This window comes from Sciurus vulgaris (genome assembly GCF_902686455.1).
Source record: "Sciurus vulgaris genome assembly, chromosome: 6".
Lineage (NCBI taxonomy): Eukaryota > Metazoa > Chordata > Mammalia > Rodentia > Sciuridae > Sciurus > Sciurus vulgaris.
In genome coordinates, this window is record NC_136466.1 from 42,864,746 (window position 1) to 42,887,833 (window position 23,088).

General features: G+C 38.3%; 1 protein-coding gene across 1 annotated transcript in view; it reads right to left on the minus strand.

The window, feature by feature from the left end:
- MCC (MCC regulator of WNT signaling pathway) overlaps window positions 1-23,088 on the minus strand; it is a 511,343-nt gene that overhangs the window by 371,766 nt on the left and 116,489 nt on the right. The window contains exon 2 of the mRNA XM_079143883.1: window positions 13,575-13,822. Coding sequence (XP_079000009.1) covers window positions 13,575-13,822 — 248 coding nt within the window. The remainder of the gene's footprint in view (window positions 1-13,574; window positions 13,823-23,088) is intronic.

Sequence of the window (23,088 nt, forward strand, 5' to 3'; positions counted from 1 at the left end):
AAGGTGACCCCTTAGATTCATCACAGCAGGGTAAAAGTAGCCTCTGATGGTTGGGAGTGCATTCTTGATCCAACTGCACCTGGCAAGTTGACCATCCAAAATAAACAAGCTACACCCTTAGAGACCCCAAGGACAACAGCCCTGCTTTAGTCACTCTGGAAGTGACTAATCTACACACAGCAGAAGCTTGAGGAACTGACTGCTACCTGGGATAAACGAATTACTCTTATTTTCTGCATTGGTCTATTTTACTGTCATGTTCCTCCTGGCACTTCTGTTTGGTTCCTGCATCTTTAACATACTGACCTGATTTGTCTCCTCCTGCTTAGATGCCATGAAATTCCAAAGGTCTTCCAGAGTTACCAGTGGATTAACTTGGAGGACATGGACAGAGGTGATGCCCTAAGGGGGAAAAATGTGATAGCAAAACCAGACCTGGTTGTGAGATGAAATTATAAAATCGTTATGGTAAGAGTCCAATGCCTGGGGAAGGGGTCAGTTCCCCTCCCTTCTCTTAGCCTTTGTCCAGGAAACCTAATTAACCATGGGTCCCTACCTTTTGCATTGTCAATAACTGCCCAAAGAGTGACTACTCCCTCTGGAAATGTAATAGATGTCTGTGGAAAGAGTTGTTTCTTCTTATCTGTTCTGTGAGCATGCTTTATGTTAGAGACCCTGCACAGGCCTTCAGCTGCATCGATTAGGAATTTTTTTTAGAAAAGAAAAGAAAAAAAAAGCCCCAATGATAGGATGGTTCTAAGATGATGTCAAATAACCTATAAATATTGTGAGAAACTGAGGATCAGAGCTCAGAATTTGGAGTTTTTGTTTTCCTCTCCTCCTGAGTGCTGCTTGCCGCTTCTTGATCAGTCTGCTTCCCTCAACAGAACCAGTCTGCACTCCTTGAGACATCATTTTAAAAGAATTTAGACCATCACAGAACAATGTATTTAGAGGCTAGGAATCTGCAAAACAAATCTGAAATATTTAATATCTTGAAAAATACCTGAGAATCCAGTGATCTTATCATGCTTGCTTAGAAGTTTAAAAGATGAATATATCAATTTTTTTTCTCTTGATAGTGCCCTTCAGTTTTCTTTTCTTTCAACAATGAATGCAGACTGGAGAGATGATATCCAATGTACCACAAACAGAACTGGGCCTTGTTAAGTATCAGATATAAAATTCACACTAAGAACTAAAGTTCAAATATATCCAATATAGAAACACTTTCATTCTGGTAGATAAATAACATACATCCTGCTCTTGATTATTCTGTCTTAAAGGAAGTCAAAGTCTTTATTATTTTGGGTTTCACTTACATTTTAATATGTGGATTCTATTTTCTGAGAATCTACAATGCTTTGAATAATTAATGAGGACGTAGCTTAGTGGTATTTGGGGGCAGTTTCTTACAGTTTCCTATTTCATTTCCTTCAGAAGATCTCTTGGTCTCTCCTCATGACATGACTTCCCAGGCTAAATCTAAACAAGTTTTCTATTTTAGTACTCCATATTTTCCCTTTACTAGAAAAAATAAAAATTTTCTCTGTTAATGAATGCTAATGATTTGCAGGTTACTGAATCTGTGAAATATATTAAAGATATCATCATACTATATCCTTAATTATGTTCATAATTTAAATCCAAGATTTGCCCAACATAAGCTGCCCCTGGATAATCATGATATTCCTGTGTTAATACATTTCCTCTAGAGGATTTCTTCCCTATACATGCTAAGTTGGGACCTTCATCTTTTTTTTTTAAATGTCAACGCCATTGTAATAGGCACTCCAGGAAATGCCTTTGCTGGTTGGCATCTAAGGTGTTTGGGCAGCCTTTGACCTCTTTACTCTTTGATCTAGATGGGCTTTGTAAGTCATTCCCTGAAGTCAAAGCAGCTGTCAGCTTAAATGTCAGAAGCCCTAAACAGCCCCAAAAGACCATCTAGAAGAGGAATACACTTCAAGGTGTATACTTTTAAAGAAATCCTTCCACACAACACTTCCTAATTTTTCCAACAAAGTACACCAAAGGCACAGGACAGTCAAGAACTCTGGAGCAGAGGGGAGGGCAAGAGAAGGCAGAAGGAATAGTGGACATGATCAAGGAACCAACATATGCATGTAAAAGTCAGAGTGCAATCCATTAATTTGTACAAACAAGTGATAAGATCACACAGGGAGACCCAGCCAATTGGGTCTCACCCAAGATCAGACCTCTTAGTTCAAGAGTACTCCAAGAGGTGAAGGAGGAAGCTACAGGGGATTTTGAGTCTAGGCTCTAAACGTGCACAATTTCCTTCTTTCAACATTCTACTGGTCAACAAAAATCACAAGGCCTCCCTAGATTCAAGGAGGGGGATGCACTTCACCGTTTGAGAGAAAAGGCTGTAAAACAGAGTGGGCTTTGGTTTTCAGTCAAAGACACCATGTCTTCTTTCATCAGTTTAGGAGCAAGTTTCACAGTTAAGGTACATGTTAGGTATTAGATGAACTGAACTCAATGTTCTGGTGCTTTTATTTCATCTAGCTTACAACTATAAACTCAGAGTAAGGATCAATTTGAAAGAAAAAAATTAATATCAACCAGTTGATCTAAACTCATTACTTAAGACTCATTTTCTTTGTAAAAATTGCCCAGATCCAAACACACATCTTTATTTCAAAGGAATAGCTATACCTCAAAGAAAGAGGTCCATATCTTAAAGGCTGACAATAAGTCAACAAATATTGCTATATCTGAGATTAGGTGCTGTGAGTACCAAAAAGTTTTCTTCCAAGATATACTTATTTATTGACTGAACAGTGCTTGTCATGTGTCAGGTTCTGTGTTCTTTGCCCAGAATGCATAATCTAGTAGAGGAGATGAATGTACAAGTGGATAATTAATATAATATGATGCATAATGACAATTATATATATTCATCGGGTATAACAAAAATACATAAAAACAATTAAATATCTACTAGTGCATTTAAAAAAAAAACCTTGTAATTTGGTTGTGTGACAAGACACACATATTATTTGCTAAATACATATACATACATCTCAGTATTAGGTAGCATCATTTAAAATCTTTTGAGGACCGCAAGAGCACATATACAAAGAAAATAAAGGAGGCAAGATTACCTTACAGGACATGTTGTGGACATCTGTTATTTTTGCCTGTCCAGCATCCATTCCTGTGTCTTACAGTGACAGCACGTTAATTCCCTGACCACTTTCCTCAACTCTCAGTCCATGAGGTGGATAAAAGCACCACCACTTTTTCCTAATTTTACAGGTTGATGTGATCCAGGCCTGGTCAATGAGATCACTGTGTTCTTCTGCCAAGAGTGACTGTTTAGGATAAGTAGATGGCCCTAGAAGAGTGAGACCAATTTCCAGGACTTTTGTGTTGCTCTTTTGAAGAGAAAATCATTCCTTTTTCTCTGGTTACACTGTAAACTAAGCCAGGGGCTGTTGGGAAGCCACAATAAGGAGCCTGAAAATAAAGACAATTCTGAAGGAAAGGGCTGAGGTATGGGACAAGGAAGACTGGTGACAGTTGAGACTCTAGATTCAGCCATGCTTCTCCAAAATCACACAGATTCTCTTTATCCCTTCCTTCTCTCCTTCCTCCCTCTTTTTTTTTTACCCCTTTGAAATATTAGAATTGGGCATCGGCTACCTGTCACAAAAAAGCTCTAACTAATATAGTACAGACTAAAACTTAATTGGGTGTGGGGTATGTACAGGGATAGTTAAAAGGGCAGCAGCATCAAAGTTAAGGGTCCATGTGGGGAAGTAATGGGAAACAAAATTGGATAAAGCAGGATGAACCCATTAGATAGTAAGGAGTCTTGGCATCCAAAAGAGTTCAGAAGTGAGATGGCAGTTTATTAAGTAGATAAAAGAGAATAGAGCTGGGGATAGATCTCAGTGTCTAGCAAAGGTGAAGCTCCGAGTCTTAGTCATGGGGGTTGTGGGGAGGAAAAATAGAGTCAGTGCATTGTACCCCGGATACATCTTAAGGATATTAGGAAGTCATAGCGTCAGCTGAAACGAGCAGCTTGCAGGCAGAGAGAACAGCTGGGAAGAAACTCTGGGAGTTAAGAGGATAAGGGAGAACCCAGACCTGGACCCGATAGGGCCGCTCTGAGAAGTGTGAACAGAAGAATCACCAGGAGTTAGTCACCGCTCAGGGGCAGGAAGGGCACGGTTAATAAAAAGAGATGCAAACGGGCTACGTTAGTCAAAGAGCAGATCAAGTCTACCCAAACGAAATCCAAATGACATTTAATCAGAGGCAGTAGCTTGACAGTGTTCTAGGCACACAACTCAAGAAAGGGGAACCCATTAGTAAAGGACTTCTAAGTCTATCTAACTCCCAATGAAGGAATAGAACAAATAATTTAAAAAACCCATATTGTGCACCCTGTCACATAGGGCTCACAGTCCGTCAAACAAAACAGAACAAAGACAACGCTTAAAACTTCCCGAAAACCTTCAATTGAAACTTAAAACTTTCAGGACTTTGGCCTGGTTTTAGACTGGGCAATATTGGGGTTTTTTGTTTTTGTTATTTTTTAAACAATGAATTACTCTCATGAGTGATTTTATTTAAAAGGCTCTGTGTTAATTAATTGCTTATGCAGAGCTCACTGGGGACTTAAACCACTTTTGATACTTTATTTTTTGGCACTGGAGATTGAATGTAGGATTCCTTGCATGCTAGGCAAGTACTCTACTACTAAGCTATACCCCAAGCTCTTTTTTTATTTTTTTGGAGACAGGGTGTGATAAGTTGTCTAGGCTGACATTGAACTTGAAATCCTTTTGCTTCAGCCTCCCAAGTTGCTGAGATTACAGGCGTGCACCACTGCACCTGGCTGAATTTCTTAATTCCTCAGTCAGAACTCTACATACTAGGGCTGATCCAGCTGGACTGAAAAAATGCCTTCTTGTCTCAGTTTAGCCAGTTGTAAATATTTAGGAAAATATTCAGGAAAATATTTACACACATGGGAAAAAAATGTAGAATAAGTGCTAAAAGTAACCTTCATTCTGAAAAATTTGAATGTGTCAAGACTAAATGGGTTTTGTGTATCTTAAATAATTGTGATCCTAGTTTTTTTTTTTCAGCTGTTCTACCCAAATTCAGGGTCTTGTGTAATTGTTTTTTAAAAAATCTTCTACGGAATCAGGATATTTTCTATATTTTCTCTCTCAGCCTTGTGAGGTTTGGAGTCCTTCCTGTTTAAACCATGTATTCTTTGGTCTAACTTTTTACTTCAAGTTCCTCTTAGGGAAAACTTTTTTGCTGTTAGCTTTCCAAAGAGACTTCAGTATTTTATGTGCTTCTTGAGGCTAACAGGGGGGCCATCAGGCTGACGCATAGGCAGCAGTAGTCTACCTCAATGGAAAGGCCAGAAAAGAGACTCTGAAGATCCGGATGATTGGTGCCTTGTGTTCTTAAGCATACATTGAATTTAGTTGGACTAATTAGCAGGCTCCAATGTCTGCTGTCTTAAACAATGTTTTAAAATCATGGTGATTTGCTTCAAATAAGTTCTTGGGTTCTCTGACATCTGACCCAAGTTAAGAAAAACAAGTGCCCTAAAGCTCCACAGAGCACAGACAGGTGACCAGCTCCTTTGGGTAGCTGACAGGCTTCACCTGCTCTTCCCAGGCAATCCAGAGTTTTTCCAGTGGTCATTACCCTGATGCACTACCTCACTTAACATCATCCACACCTGACACAAGTGTGTGAAAAGTATGCTTACAGCTGGATCAAAATAAAAAAAAAAACAACAATAATTTAATTAAAAAACAGTTTATGTAAAAGGGCACATTCAAATAAAGGATCTGTTGAAATTGCTAACCTATGGAACTATCTAAGGCTGGGAATTTTTTTAAATCCCAGAGTCTTTCCTAATCACAAAGAAAAGCACAATTTTCAAAATGAAGTTCCCAAATGGTTATAAGGAACCTAGATAGTTTGCTTTCCATTGGGAAATCAGGCAGTTTACAGAAAACTTCACGACTGTTTGGTAAAATAAAGGCATCACTGTTCTTGGGAAGATAAAGTCCTAAACTAACAGGAATTGCCCTCAGATCTGCCCTCAAGACCTTGGGGACCACATGTTCATACCACATGGATGGTAGTGTTCTTTTTAGTTTGCATGTTGGTCATCAAAACAAAGTTTTCTAAATTAAAGTTGCTGGGGACTCAAAGAATTATCTCTTTCAACAGGGGACCTTAGTGTTTTCAACCCTTTCATGGCCCTAAGCTCTGTGGCTTACAGCCTCAGTTTCCTCCTCTATATGAGGAGAATCCTATTCTAAAGAATTAGAGGGTTCTTGATTATTTTAACTATTACTTGTTGAAAGCCTACTGTGAATAGTCACTGCATAGGAGTTTTACAAGTGATATCTCACTAAAACCTTCCAACTAAGCTACACTATACATATTATTACTCTGATTTTAGATATGAGAAAACCCAAGCTCAGCATAATCAGGAACCTAGCGTAAGTCCTGTGGCAACTCAATGAAAATGGTATTGTCTCTTAAGCACATGACACGAGTGCCTAGCATATCTTCTTGCGCACAGTAAATATTAGAAGATTTTAACTATTTCATTGTTATTGCTATAACCATGACATTATATAACTGATGTCTGATATATACACAAAGATTTAGAAATATTTATAAGGTGACTTAAAATGGTTATAAAAATCTATCAGGACCTAGTTGTTCATTGTTCCCCCCAGAGTATATTTCAGCAGACAAGGTCTAAGAGAAATTTTCTAAGTAAAAGTTTATGGTCAATTAACCTTGGGAAATGATAATATATATTTTATTTTTCTGCTGGAGATTCACAAGAAGCATTACCATATTAAAGGTTCTGAGAGGTCTTGCAGTAAAGAAAACTATTAATCTACTTTAACCCAAAGTTTTCAAATTATTTGACAAAGAAATTCTTTCTTTACATAATATTTATGACCATCCCTTGAAATGACTGCTCTGTGGAAAACACTTGGGATCAATGAATCTATTGAAATTCCTCTTCCAAGTTGTGCATGTTGGAATGTTTTGACAGGTCTTCTTTTTCTGCCAATTCGGCTCCCTGCTGTGGATGTGCTGGGAAATGTCAGGGCTGATGATAAAGTTTTTCTGACAGTTAACTGTTAGGCCTGAGTTTTTCCTACACTTTTCTCATGACAGTCCAACATTCTTTCTCTCTCCATTTTGTAACCACAGGTCAAATCCCAGCCCTTTCTTGCAAACCTGTGTTTATGGTATTTCTCAGATCTCCTTATACACTATTATTTCTGCACCCATCAGTGGTTCCTTACATTTTGTTAACTGTAAGTTAAACCTTATTGCTGGGTTGGGGGTGTACCCTAATAGTAGGGTGTGTGTTTAGCAAGGGTTAGACCACTAACTGTTAAAAAAAAAAAAAAAAAAAAGAACAAAACAAAAAAATGAAAATGACCTTATGACTAATTGTTCTCTAGCGTAATATTAAGTTACACAGTGTCTGAAACTGTGCCTTGCACTTCCGTATATCCCTGAAGAAACACATAAACAGTGCATTGCTCACTTATTCATTCCAGAAATACGCATTGAGCATGCCTCTCTCTTGTGTTTTAAGTGCTGTTCTAAGTGTGGTTCTAAGTGCTGCAGTAAACAAGTCAGTCAAGGTCATCATTACTCTGGAGGACATTTTTTGTTGTTCTTGAACCCAAGGCCTCCTGCCTGATAGTCAAGTGCTTTACTCTTAAGCTACCACCAAACTCTTTATATTTTGAGACAGGGTCTCACTAAGTTGCCCAGGCTGGCCTCAAACTTGTGATCCTTCTGCCTCAGCCTCCTAAGTCACTGGGATTATGGGTGCGCACTACTATGTCTGGCACTTGATGAAACTTTTATTGTACTGGGGGAGACAGAAAAGTGTTCAAGCAGGCACATAATGTAATGTCAGATAAAGATAAGCCGTACACAGCAATGAAGCATGTGAAGAGTGCATAAAAGGAGGTTACTTTAGCTTGGGACTGTCTTCCTGAAGACAGAACAATTAAGCTGAAATCTGCATAACAGATTTTTTTTGCAAGAAGGTTTCAAAGAAGATGGGAGTAGGCCCAAGGAAAGAATCTGAGCAAAGGTTAGGAGCTGGCTGAATTTGCTAAAGTGGAGGGATAGCAGGAAGGCCAACCTGGCTGGAATAGAGTAAGTCAGGGGATCCACTATGAGATAACTTAGAGGGTGTATATGAACCAGACTACAGTTGTAGACTCTATTTTAAAGTGATATGGAATCTATAGCATTCTAGACACGGGAATGACCTAAGCATGTTTTATTTTTGTTTTTGTTGTGGGCCAAACTATATATATGTGCCTTGACCAGACAAACTCCATTTTACCTCGAGACTCCATTTCATATAAGAAAGGCTTTTCCCATGTGAAAACCCCACCTCTGTAATCCACATCTTGCTTAGTACACCCTGTTTGGCAACGCCTGTTCGGCTGAAAAAATGTTTCTTTTATTCTTGTGCAATGTACTCTTGTGCAGTGTACCCTGACTTGAGTCATTTGGACCTACTTTGCTTTCAGAAGTGCAACGTTTGCTTGTGGTTTTGGACTATAAAAGATATGCTTTGACTCTTGGTGGGGGTTTAAGGGTACAGAGTCAACTTGGTTGCTGCCCCTTGGCCTGCTGGCAAATAAATTTCCATGCCCTGCTTCAAGACTGACCTGGTGACTTATTTAAATGTGTCACTTTTTTTGTTTGTTTGTTTGTTTGTTTGTCTTGGTACGAGGGATTGAACTTGAACCCAGGGGCTCAACCACTGAGCCACATCCTCGGCCTTTTTTTTACGTTTTATTTTGAGACAGGGTTTCACTAAGTTGCTTAGAGCCTCACTACATTGCTGAGGCTGGCTTTGAATTTGTGATCCTCCTGCCTTAGCCTCCTGAGCCACTGGGATTACAGGCGTGTGCCACTGTGCCCAGCCTAAGCATATATTTATAACTTTACAAGATTACTCTGACTGCAAGGGAGAGAATGAAGTGTTGGGATCAAGGGAAGAATTAGGCCATTTACAGGTTATTTTTATAGGTGAGGCAAGATATGATGGTAATTTGGACAAGGGTGATAGTGGGAGAGAAAAGGAATTGGGCAGATTCTTGATACACTTTGGTGAGAGATAATGGGACTACAGCTTGAGCAAACTTGTCAAGGACAATATTCCCAGATGCAGATGCTGACATATCCTAGACAGTGCTGTCTGGACGAGGAATGGGTCTGGGAGGGAAGGTGGGAAAGGGAATTGAATTCTTCTTTTTATTGTGTTAAGGTTGGGAGGTCTATAGGACATCCAGGAAAGTGTGTCAATTTTACCAGACTGGAGCCCATGGGAAAGGGCAAGATGATACATATATATACACATACATGAACTCTTCTACTGAGACAATATAAACTCAGGTCATATCAAAATTTGAGAGTGATACAATGGAAGGGGGTGGGGGAGGCTGAGAAAGGGAAGTGACAACCATCAATGGAATCCCAGAAGAATGTGGCATCAGGAATTGGCGAGAATACAATGCAGCTAGAATGAGGGAGTGGTCCGCAGTCAAATGCCAAAAATCTAGGCGAGGACAGAAAGGAACCACTAGACTGGTCAACGTGGATGTAGCCAAGAGTAGGATCCACCGTGAGGACTGAAGATGGGACAGGTAGGCTGAAGGAAGAATGAGAGAGAGGTCAAGACTACTGAGCCTTCAACATAGGTAAACTTCAAAAAATTTTGCTGTAGTGAGACCCTGTCTTTAAATAAAATTTTAAAAAAGGACTGGGGCTGGGGCTCAGTGGTTAAGTGTTTCTGGTTCAATCCCTGGTACCAAAAATAAACAAACAAACAAATAAATAAAAGTTTTGCTGTAAAGAGGAGATGAGATGTGGGTCAGTATGTAGGGAGACATGGAGTCATGAGAGAGGGCTTCTACTGGAATTTATCTAAATGGAGTCAGAAAGGTTAATGACAGAAAAGAGAGGTATTAAATAAGCACATAAATCTCCATTTAAGTATTGTCAACTTAAAAATGCATTTGATTCATATTAAACTGAACAAGAGGTCATTTTCCAATACATGAGTGTAATGGTGACAAAACTATAGGACTTAAACCTGGGAGGTAATAACAATATGAGTTTAAAGTGTTGCTATGGTTTGGAATGGTTTGTATCCCTCCTCCACCCCCCCGCTCCAAAGATTCGTGTGTTGAAATTTAATCCCCACTGTGAGGGATTAAGAGGGTAAAAACTTAATCTATGATGTTTAGAGGTTAGGCTTTTGAAAGGTGATTAGGATTACATAAGGTCATCAGGGTGGAGTCCTCATGTTGAATTCTGGCAGTTTTATAAGGAAGAAGAGAGAGACAGGAAGACCTGCTCCCTGTCTGTTACAGGGATATTTGATATTTGGTGTCCATTGGAACTCTGCCAGCAAGAAGATATTTACTTGATGTGGGTCTTTGCACCTCCAGAACTGTGAACTAAATAAATCTTTCTTCTTTTTTAATAAGGCTACCCAGCCTCGGGTATTTCATGATAGTAATGCAAAATTAACTAATACATGTGTATTTAGTGTTCACTCTATGCCAGGCATTGCTTTATGTGCTTATATTAACTCCTCCCTTCCTCCAAATAACAATAATTACCCCTATTCTACACTTGAGGAAACTGGGAGACAGAGGTCAAGTAATTCACCTAGTGTCATGTTGGCAGTAAGTGACAGGAACAAGATTCACATGCAAAAAACACATTCCACAGCCTTAGCCACCAAGCCACACTGGTTAGAGGTTTCATAGCTGCCTGCATTCCCTAGTTCATGTTGTGTGTTATGATTCACCTCTTCTGTTACCTTTTTTTTTTTTTTTATTTTTGGTACCAGGGTGTAATGGTTAATTCGAATTGTCAACTTGATTGGATTAAGAGATGTGGATGATTAAGAGGCTTCTGGGAGTGATTGGAATGTGGGATAGGAACTGAAGTGAAGCTCCTCCCTAAACACCGCCCAATAAGATGGAATAAAAGCTGGAAGAACAGGAAACAGATGCAGATGCAAGCCGGGTTCTTCTTGAACAGATTCTTGATCGCTGCTTCGATTACCTGAGGATAGCCGACACTCTCTTCTTCACTCTTCCAAAGCAGACTCTGCCAGTGATTCTCCACATAGTTTCCAGAAGCCTTGGTCTCCAACTAGGGTAGCACTGTTGATCCTTCTTGTTCTGGGGTTTCTGCATCTTGGACTGATTAGCTGCTGGCTCTTCCATCTCTCTAGCTGCAGACAGCCATTGTGGACTATCCAGCTTCTGGTTGTGTAAGCCAATCTAATAAATCCCCTTTTATAATCATACTTCCTGTTGATTCTGTTCCTCTAGAGAACCCTGACTAATACACAGGGATTGAATCCAGGGGTGCTTAACTACTGAGCACATCCCCATCCCTTTTTTATATTTTATTTAGACACAGGATCTCGCAGAGTTGCTTAGGGCCTTGCTAAATTGCTGAGGCTACTTTGACCTCACCGTCCACTTTCCTCGGCCTCCCGAGTCATGGGGATTACAGGCATGTGACACCATACTCAGATTGTTACCTCTTCTTTCCCAAGGGAATAAGTTTATATAAAAAGACAAAAGGGAATTGTTTTTCAGTACTCTCTCTGCGTCAGTCTCGTGAGATGGTCAAATCAGGTAGATGATGTCAGCAGCATTTTAACTGATTCCTTTCAGAACACATATAAATATCTACTATACCTAAAAATATATTCCGACATTTAAACAGTATAGACATTCCCATAAAACTATTTCTTCCATATTCAGATTTGATACACGGTTAGACATTATTTTAATGATTGAATAGTATTCAATTATTGGGATGTTCCACAGTTAGGTACTACCTAACTTGTCAAATATATATGTGTGTATGCTTATGTATTTATATAAGTAATTCACATTCTTGGCAGAAAAATTAGAAAATACAGCTAGGCAGAAAGAATTCCACTCATTCCTCATTTAATAAATATTTATGAAGTATTCATTTTATGTCATGCAACCATTACAAATCATGCTTTCATACTATATAAAAGCATGAAGAAAATGCACAGGAAAAATTGAAGATACAAAACCATATAGAAGAAATTAGTTAAAAAGAAAACAAATGAACAGGACTGGAGCTTTAGCTCAGTGGTAGAGCATATGCTTAGCAAACAGAGGCCCTGGGTTCAATCCTCAGCACCCGAAAAACAAAAACCAAGAAAAACAAAAAAGGAAAAGAGATAAAAAGAAAAAGAAACTATTTTAAAAAATCACACACACACACGCACAGAGGACAGACAAGAGTGACAGTGAGAGCTGGTGCCAAAGACCCCAGAAGCAAACATGCCAAACATAAGCTGTAGGTATTTATTATTTCTGTAAGGTGAGATTAAAGAGGATTTTTAAATTTTCTTCTCCTTGCCTTTCCCCCTTCTTTTTCTATAATGAACATATATTAATTATGTTAAATACTCAGAAAAAGTTATTTCAAAATGAAACATTCCTTCATATTCTGGGAGCACACGCATTACCAGTCACCTCATTGACTGCCAAAGTGGACTGCATTAAGGTAGCAAGGACATACGCGAACCCTGCTATTGTTTCAATTAGTAATAATCCTCCAAACGTTTCCACTGTTAGGAGCATGCTCAGGGTGTATGTGTGTGTACCTAATTATTCCAACTCTTCTATTTCTCCAAATAACAATAATTGCCCCCATTCCACACTCAAAGAAACTGAGACACAGAGGTCAGGTAATTTACCTAGTGTCATGATGGCGGTAAATGAAGGAACCAGAAATTACACTTAAAGAAACAGGAAAGGAGATCCAAAAGACATTTTCAAGGGGAAAAATTTAAAAATCCATGAAGTATAAGTAGAAAATTCAGATACTTTTCTGTCCCTTTGTTCAGGCTACTCTTTAAGATAGCCTTTTTTCTTTTTGTGATGCAAAATTTCAAACATCATAAAAAATACATATAGTTGAATACTCAGAAATATGTGTAAGATACCTCGTGTTCCTGTCTCCCAGTCTCAATGATTATCAACAATGTTAGAACTCTTTTTCCAATGCTTATCTTGTACCAGAAAGACATAGTAATACCTATGAACTGGAAAAGGCTCTGTAGAGAAAAAAAGTGTTTAAAATAAAAAAGAAATGACCTTTAAATAACTCTGCACTAAGTGGTGAAGAAGTCCCCCAATAATTCCTAAAGTGTGCTGACATAGTTACCACTTTTCCTACCCATTTCCCCATCTTTCCTACAGCTACTTGAATGCATGATTACACTTAGAAAATGGAAAAATTGAAATAAATCCAGAAAGTGTGAAGCCATTGGGTAGAAATAGGGAAACATCCAGCATTTGCCCAGGGAAAGTGTGGGCAGGAGGGCAGTCCAGGACCAGTAGGCAGGAGGCTGGGGAGATCACTCTCATTACAGGAATCCAAGAGTAGGTCTGGCAGGTCACTGTCACATGCCACCTGGTTGTACCTACCCAAACTGTTGTCACTGCTCGTGGGCCAGGAAGCAATTCTATCCCTCAGCTGCTTCTTTTTCCAGGAATTGTCTGATTTTACAGAAAGGTCTACTTCTTCCTTCCTAATTTCTCGAACGAGCTGCATGCGACATCTGGTAAAATCCTGAAAGGAAATCTTCCCATTTTCGTCTGCACCCAGTTGGTTCATGATCTCAGCCACAGACTCTTCCATATTCAACTGGCGACAGACCATCAGCAAGTCATTTCTGCAGAGGGGATTGAACAGAAGAAAGCGTGTTAGGAGAGACATCTGGGCTGGAGAACGTAGTCAATGAAAAAGAAAACAGGAGAATTTCTTAAATATATTTGCACACACTAGACCTATTTTCAACTTTCTTAATGCTCTCAGGAAAGTGGTGGTGTACAAAAAAATCTGTTTCATCTGGGTTATTCTAGACAAAAACTCCATTGTTATTTGGCAGGGTGAGGCAATTTTAATCCTTTGTTCTCTTTCTTCTTGCCTCCACGCCCTCTGTCTCTTTCTTTTGAAACTGAAGAGCTCAGAATTTTTTCTTTCTACCTGCAGAATGTAGCACTGTGATCACTCCACAAGATAAGAGTTTCAAGACATAGAAAAAACATTGTTTCAACTCCTGGCAGAGTCCAAAATCTCCTCAAGTTGTAAAAGAACAATAGGGATTTTAAATAAGTTTGATTTTCAGCTTCCTAGACCACAGATAATTTTAGTTTTTCTTTAAAATGTTATTTAGTCTTCATTTTTGTGGTCCAGGGCTCACCTACCTCTGGTGTTTCCTGATACTCTTTGAGTATAATTGATAATCTGGGACTTGGAGCAGGAGCCAAACCCTAGATATCTTCCAGGACCAAATGTAACAAGTATGTGTAGTGGGTGGATCTAAGGCAAATGTGTGAAGAAGTTGGTGGGGTTTTTGGCTGGATTAGAAAAGTGTAATGAGTCTAGAGTCTCATATTAAGAAAAAAAGAAAAGAAGTTAAAAAAAGGAATAACAAGAACACCACCACCACACTGACCAGGATTTTTACTTGGAATACATTGGTTTGATCTGTGACATATGTCCTGTTCTTTTCTCTCCACCTAAACTCCTTTGGGAAATGTTTTGTTCAAACTGCTTCAATGATACATCTCAACAAAGGTCAGAATTATAGGACTTAAGATTGACAGAGACATCGGAAACTCATTTATGGTCACAAACAAAGCTAACAAATTATGCTCATCACAGCAGACCACCAAAGTTCAGTCATCTTGAAAACACAACAGATTTGATGTCTGAAAACTAGCCATGAAAAATAAGACCATCTCTTGGCACTTTCTTGTGAAGACTCCCACATACATGTAAAATTAATAAAACTTTCATGATTTTCTTTTGTTACTGAGCTTTTGCACAGGCGCCTAGATCTGGCTAAAGAGCCCACATGGGAACTGAAGGGTGGGAGTTATCATGGTTTCATTTTTAAATGTCCCCCAAAGGCTCATGTGTACAATGCTTGCTTGCCAATCTGTGGTGCTTTAGGGAAGTGGAAGAAACTTTAATAGGTAGAGCCAAGTGGGAGGAAGTTGGGTCATTAAGGGTGGGCCCTTGAAGGGGCTACTGGGACTCCGGTTCCTTCCTATATCTCTCTTTGCTTCTGCTATCATTAGCTGAGTAGTTTTGCTGCAGCACACATTCCTTCATGGTGTTCTGTCTCACCACAGGCACCCCCAGAATGGAATCAAGTGACCATGAACTAAAACCTCTGAAACCATAAACCAAATGAACCTTTCTTCCCTTTAAGCTTATTTTCTCAGGCATTTAGTCACAGCACTGGAAATTTTATTAAAATGGGGGTTGAGGGGATCTCTCCCCTAAAATACTTTTATACTTACCCTTTATTGTGTTTCCCCATAAGTTCAAGTCTCTAAAAACTTCATTTGTGTCCGATCTATGACCCTAATGTTTTAGCTGATGACTCTGCTTCCATATGATATTCCAATTTCATGCTTCATAAAGAATTTTAATACAGTTACATCTTTTCTTTCATTTTATTATATAATTACATATATATGTAGATGAATAAATATATACATGGAAGTGGGTATAGAATTTATGTGAACTGGAATTTTCCATCTGTCTATGAATGTTGTACTTCTATATTCTTGCTTTAACTTTGGAGGCAAGGACACTCATGGCAGGTGTGTCTCTCCCCCTTCCTTCAGGCTTGACATTGAACTGCTTGTCCCCTGGATATCTAGGGACTTACATCTGATTCTGTCATCAGCATGAGAAGAACACACTATGGTAGTTATAACTTCTCCATCTTGGGTCACAAAATAAGCCACCCTAGTCAACCTGCAGACTCAGAGCCTGAGAAGGCCACTCTAGCTGCTCCCAGGATATGTGCTCAGGAATAAATTCTTAGTGTTCACACCTATTAAGGTTAATTATTTAGCTAAGATGTTATAATAATTGACACACCAAAATAAGGTGTTTTTTTTTTTTTAACTGTTTTCATAGACTTATCTTTTTTTGCCCTACCCTATATACAACCTGCCTGATATTCAGCTGGATTCATGCAAAATTTAGGGATGGTGACTACATCACTAAGTGGGACAGTCTCTCCTGTCCACACAGGCCCTCCTTCTTCCCTGCCTGAGGCCTACTTACTACATTGGGTTCCTTGGGGAGGAACCCATTCTGTTCAGGCTTGAAAAATCCCATTGTATAAAAAAAAAAAAAAAAAAGCAGCTCATAAAGAGGAATTGGTTTCTAGAAATGCCAACTCAAAGTACAATGTGTCAGAATGTATCATTCGGTAAAAAGAGTGGGCCAATGAGAGGTTAATATGAAAGATCAAAACCAAAATACACTGCACTATGCTAAATGAGGTCAGATTGTAATCTCCGAATAGTAGTACCAGATTTTTGTTTTGTTTTGTTTTGTTTTTGTTTTTTGTGGTACTGGGAATTGAACCCAGGGGTGCTTAACCCCTAGTTCTTTATATTTTTTTATTTTGAGACAGGGCCTCATTATGTTGCTGAGATTGGCTTTGAACTTGGAATTCTCCTGCCTCAACACCCTAGCCCCCCATCCCCTGGGATTATAAGGGTGAACCACTGTACCCAGCTAGTATCAGTTTTTAAAAAGGAAATTAAACTGAAATTCTTTCAGTATGGAGAAACAAACAATAACAACAAACAAGTTTAGAGGGAAAGTGCTACTATCCCATTTCACAGATTAAGATCCAAAGGCTGAAAGAGTCACAGGAATATGTGACAGAGCCAGGAATTTAAACCATGCCCATCTCATTCCAAAGAACTTGTTCTCTCCTTCTACAGTCCAGGTTTTGGATGTCAATGATACCTAAATTTTACCATGTGAGCACAATGAGGGATAGCACTAATATTAGGAGCTTGATTATCACAGGCAATCAGCAATACTTCTATGTAAACCTGAAAGCCTATTCATTTATATATTTTTCTATGTTAAGCATGAATGAAAATATTAAGTTATATTTTGTTATCAAAATGATGGAAAAAAAAGGTACATGAGAGAAAAAACTTTCCAAATGCTCTCCTTGATATCAAGAAGCAAGTCTAGAGCCAGGCATGGTGACACACGCCTGTAATCCCAGCAGTTTGGGAGGTTGAGGCAGGAGGATTGCAAATTCTAAGCCAATCTTCAGCAGTTTAGCCTGGCCCTAAGCAATTTAGCAAGATCCTGTCTCAAAATAAAAAATAAAAAGGCCTGGGAGACTTCCCTGCCGGGGCAGTGAACAGGGACTACTGGAACATCAGAGGAGAGTTGCCCAGTGAGGCTTCCCTGCCAGGCAAGGATTCCCCACCAGGGCGACAGAACCAGAGATCCAGGCCCAGACCAGTGGGGCCCCAGCCCGCAGTATAGTCCCCCTTTGACTGACCATCGGTCAACACGTGGAGGTGCCTCTGCCCACCAGCAGGGAATATACCCGACCTGAATGCCACCACCCCTAGAGGGACAACTTCCTTTGTGGATCACTGAATTATCAAGTTTCTCCAAGACTTCAGGCTAGGAGAATGCTAGGAGGTGATTTATTGGAAATCTACAGGGGCATTATGAGTCAACAGGGGAAAAACTGCAATATCTCAGATTTTCACTACTAGAAGGGAAGATAACTGAGCAATATAAGAAAACAAGGGAAGAATGTTCCAAACAAACCTAGATGCTACATTAATAAAATCCAATGACAGCATGGCAGAAGAAATGTCAGAAAGGGAGTTCAGAATGTCCATAATTAAAATGATCAGAAAAGCAAACCATGAGAGAGCAAATGCAGGCACTGAATGATCACACCACTCAACAGTTAAATAGCAAATGCAGGAAGCAAAAGATCATTTTAATAAAGAGATAGAGATTCTGAAAAAAAAAAAAAAAAAAAAAAAGGAAATCCTTGAAATGAAGGAAACAATAAACCAAATTAAGAACTCCATAGAAAGCATAGCCAATAGGATAGAACACCTGGAAGACAGGAGCTCAGACATTGAAGACAAAATATTTAACCTTGAAAACAAAGTTGACAAAACAGAGAAGATGGTAAGAAATCATGAACAGAATCTACAAGAATTATGGGATATCATGAAAAGGCCAAATTTAAGAATTATTGGGATTCAGGAAGGCACAGAGAAACAAACCAAAGGAATGAACAATCTATTCAATGAAATAATATCAGAAAATTTCCCAAATCTGAAGAATGAAATGGAAAATCAAGTTCAAGAGGCTTATAGGACTCCAAATACACAAAATTACAACAGACCCACACCAAGGCACATTATAATGAAAATACCTAACATACAAAATAAAGACAGAATTTTAAAAGCTGCGAGAGAAAAAAATCAAATTACATTCAGAGGGAAACCAATACGGATATCAGCAGATATTTCAACCCAGACCCTAAAAGCTAGAAGGGCCTGGAACAACATTTTTCAAGCCCTGAAAGAAAATGGATGCCAACCAAGAATCATATACCCAGCAAAACTTACCTTCAGATTTGACGACGAAATAAAAGCCTTCCATGATAAACACAACTAAAAGAATTTACAAATAGAAAGCCAGCATTGCAGAACATTCTCAGCAAAATATTCAATGAGGAAGAGATGAAAAACAATGATGTAAATCAGCAAATGGAGGAACTACCCTAAAGGAATAGCCAAATAAAGGAGAAACCAAGTCATATTAAAAAACAAAAAGAAGCCAAATGACTGGAAATACAAATCATATCTCAAAAATAACCCTGAAGGTTAATAGCCTGAACTCATCAATCAAAAGACATAGACTGGCAGATTGGATTAAAAAGAAAGACCCAACAATATGCTGCCTTCAGGAGACTCATCTCATAGAAAAAGATACCCATAGACTAAAGGTGAAAGGATGGGGAAAAAAAACATACCATGCACATGGACTCAGCAAAAAAGCTGGAGTATCCAACCTCATATCAGATAAAGTGGACTTCAAGCCAAAGTTAGTCAGAAGGGATAAAGAAGGACGTTTCATACTGCTTAAGGGAAGCATAAATCAGCAAGACATAACAATCATAAATATGTATGCCCCAAACAGTGGCTCACTCATGTACATCAAATGAATCCTTCTCAATTCCAGGAACCAAATAGACCACAATACAATAATATTAGATGACTTTAAAAAACCTCTCTCACCACTGAACAGATCTTCCAAACAAAAATTGAACAAAGAAACCATAGAACTCAATAACACAATTGATAATTTAGACTTAACGGACATTTATAGAATATACCATCCAACAAGAATGAATACACTTTCTTCTCAGCAGCACATGGATCCTTCTCTAAAATAGACCATATATTATGTGACAAAGCTACTGTTAGCAAATACAAGAAGATAGAGATATTACCTTGTATTCTATCAGATCATAATGGATTGAAATTAGAAATAAACGACAGAGTAAAAAACAGAAACTACTCCAACACCTGGAGATTAAATAATACGCTATTGAATGATGAATGGATAACAGAAGACATCAAAAGGGAAATAAAAAAATTCTTAGAGGTAAACGAGAACAAAGATACAACATATCGAAATCTTTGGGACACTACAAAAGCAGTAGAGGAAAATTTATTTCATTGAGCGCATTCAATAAAAGAAGAAAAAAAATCAAATAAACAACCTAACACTACAGCTCAAAGCCCTAGAAAAAGAAGAACAGATCAACACCAAAAGTAGTAAAAGACAGGAAATAGTTAAAATCAGAGCTGAAATCAATGAAATTGAAACAAAAGAAACAATAGAAAAAATTGACAAAAAGTTGGTTCTTTGAAAAAATAAACAAAATTGATAAACCCTTTGCCACACTAACAAAGAGGAGAGAGAAAATGCAAATTACTAAAATGCGGGATTAAGAAGGAAAGATCACAACAGATACTATTGAAATACAAAACATAATTAGAAGCTATTTTGAAAATCTATCCTCCAACAAACAGAAAATCTTGAAGAATCAACAGGTTTCTAGAGACATATGATTCACCCAAACTGAATAAGGAGGACATACACAATTTAAATAGATCGATTTCAAGTAACGAAATAGAAGAAGTCATCAAAAGCCTACCAACAAAGCAAAGCCTGGGACCAGATGGATTCTCAGCCGAGTTCTACAAAACCTTTAAAGAAGAGCTCATTCCAATACTCCTCAAAGTATTCCATGAAATAGAAGAGAAGGGAACCCTCCCAAACTCATTCTATGAAGCCCATATCACCCTGATACCTAAGCCAGAGACATATCAAGGAAAGAAAAATTCAGATCAATATCCCTAATCAACAGTGATGCAAAAATTCTCAACAAAATTTTAGCAAATCGCATACAAAAACATATTAAAAAGATAGTACAACACGATCAAATGGGTTTTATCCCAGGGATGCAAGGTTAGTTCAACATTTGGAAATCAATAAATGTAAATCACCATATCAACAGATTTAAAGTCAAGAATCACAAGATTATTTCGAGAGATGCAGAAAAAGCATTTGATAAAATACAGCATCCCTTCATGCTCAAAACACTAGAAAAAATAGGGATAGTAGAAACATTCCTCAACATTGTAAAGGCTATCTATGCTAACTAAGCCCATGGCCAATATCATTCTAAATGGTGAAAAACTAAAAACTGGAACAAGGCAGGGATGCCCTCTTTCACCACTTCTATTCAACATCCTCCTTGAAACTCTAGCCAGAGCAATTAGATAGACCAAAGAAATTAAAGGGATATGAATAGGAAAAGAAGAACTCATACTATCCCTATTTGCTGATGACATGATTCTATATTTAGAGGAGCTGGGAAATTCCACTAGAAAACTTCTAGAACTTATAAATGAATTCAGTAAAGTAGCAGGATATAAGATCAAAGCTCATAAATCTAATGCATTTTTATTCATAAGTAATGAATCCTCAGAAAGAGAATTTAGGGAAACTACCCCATTCACAATAGCCTCCAAAAATTTAAATAAAATACTTGGGAATCAATTTAACAAAAGAGGTGAAAGACCTCTACAATGAGAACTACAGAACACTAAAGAAAGAAATTAAAGAAAACCTTAGAAGATGGAAAGATCTCCCATGTTCTTGGATAGGCAGAATTAATATCGTCGAAATGGCCATACTACCAAAAGTGCTATACAGATTCAATGCAATTCCAATTAAAGTCCCAATGATGTACCTCACAGAAATAGAGCAAGCAATCATGAAATTTATTTGGAAAAATAAGAGATCCAGAATAGCTAAAGCAATCCTTAGCAGGAAGAGTGAAGCAGGGGGTATCACAATACCAGAACTTCAACTATACTACAAAGCAATAGTAACAAAAACAGCATGGTATTGGCACCAAAATAGACAGGTAGATCAATAGTACAGAATAGAGAACATAGAGATAAACCCAAATAAATAGTTTTCTCATACTAGATAAAGGTGCCAAAAACATGCAAAGGAGAAAAGACAAGACTGTTCAACAAATGGTGCTGGGAAAACTGGAAATCCATATGCAACAGAATGAAACTAAACCCCTATCTCTCACCCTGCACAAAACTCAACTCAAAATGGATTAAGGACCTCAGAATCAGACCAGAGATCCTGCATCTTAGAGAAGAAAAAGTAGGCTCGAATCTTTATCATGTTGGCTTAGGATCAGACTTCCTTAACATGACTCCCAAAGCAAAAGAAAAAAAAGCAAGAATCAATAACTGGGATAGATTCAAACTAAAATGCTTTTTCTCAGCAAAGAAACTATCAGCAATGTGAAGAGAGAGCCTACAGAGTGGGAGAAAATCTTTGCCAATCATACTTCAGATAGAGCACTAATCTCCAGAATCTATAAAGAACTCAAAAAACTCTACACCAAGAATACAAATAACCCAATCAACAAATGGGCTAAGGAAATGAACAGACACTTCACAGAAGAAGATCTACAAGCAATCAACAGATATATGAAAAAATGTTTAACATCTCTAGTAATAAGAGAAATGTTAATCAAAACTACCCTAAGATTCCACCTCACCCCAATTAGAATAGTGATTATCAAGAATACAAGCAACAATAGGTGTTGATGAGGATGTGGGGAGAAAGGTACACTCATACATTGCTGGTGGGGTTGCAAATAGTGCAGCCACTCTGGAAAGCAGTGTGGAGATTCCTTAGAAAACTTGGAATGGAACCACCATTTGACCCAGCTATCCTACTCCTTGGCCTATACCCAAAGGACTTAAAATCAGCATACTACAGTGATGCAGCCACATCAGTGTTCATAGCTGCTCAATTCACAATAGCCAGATTGTGGAACCAACCTAGATGCCCTTCAATTGATGAATGGGTAAAGAAACTGTGGTATATATACACAATGGAATATTACTCAGCCATAAATAATAATAAAATTATGGCATTTGCAGGCAAATGGATGAAATTGGAGAATATCATGCTAAGTGAGATAAGCCAATCCCAAAAAACCAAAGGACAAATTATCTTGGTGACAAGTGGATGATGATACATAATGGGGAGTGGGAGGGAGGCAAGAATGGAGGAAGTATGGACTATATAGAGGAAAAAGAGGGATGGGAGGGGTGGGGGGAAGGAAAAATAACAGAATGAGTCAAACATCATTACCCTATGTAAATGTATGATTACATAAATGGTATGCCTCTACTTCATGAACAACCAGAGAAACAAGTTGTACCCCATTTGTTTACAATTAAAAAAAAGAAAAAAAGAAAAAAACTCAATTTTCTTCAAAATAACGTTTTCTTGCCATCATTAAAAAAAAAAAAAGGCCTGGAATTGTGGTGCAATGGCTAAATGCCCCTGAGTTCAATACCTGGCACCCCTTCCCCCAAAAGAAGTAAGTTTAGAGAGCTTATATTGCAGCCAACATGTTAGGCTGGTAAACATGGTCCTCAGTGCTGGACATGGTGGCAGATGTCTGTAATCCTGGCAAGTCTGGAGGCTGAGACAGGAGGATCGCAAGTTCAA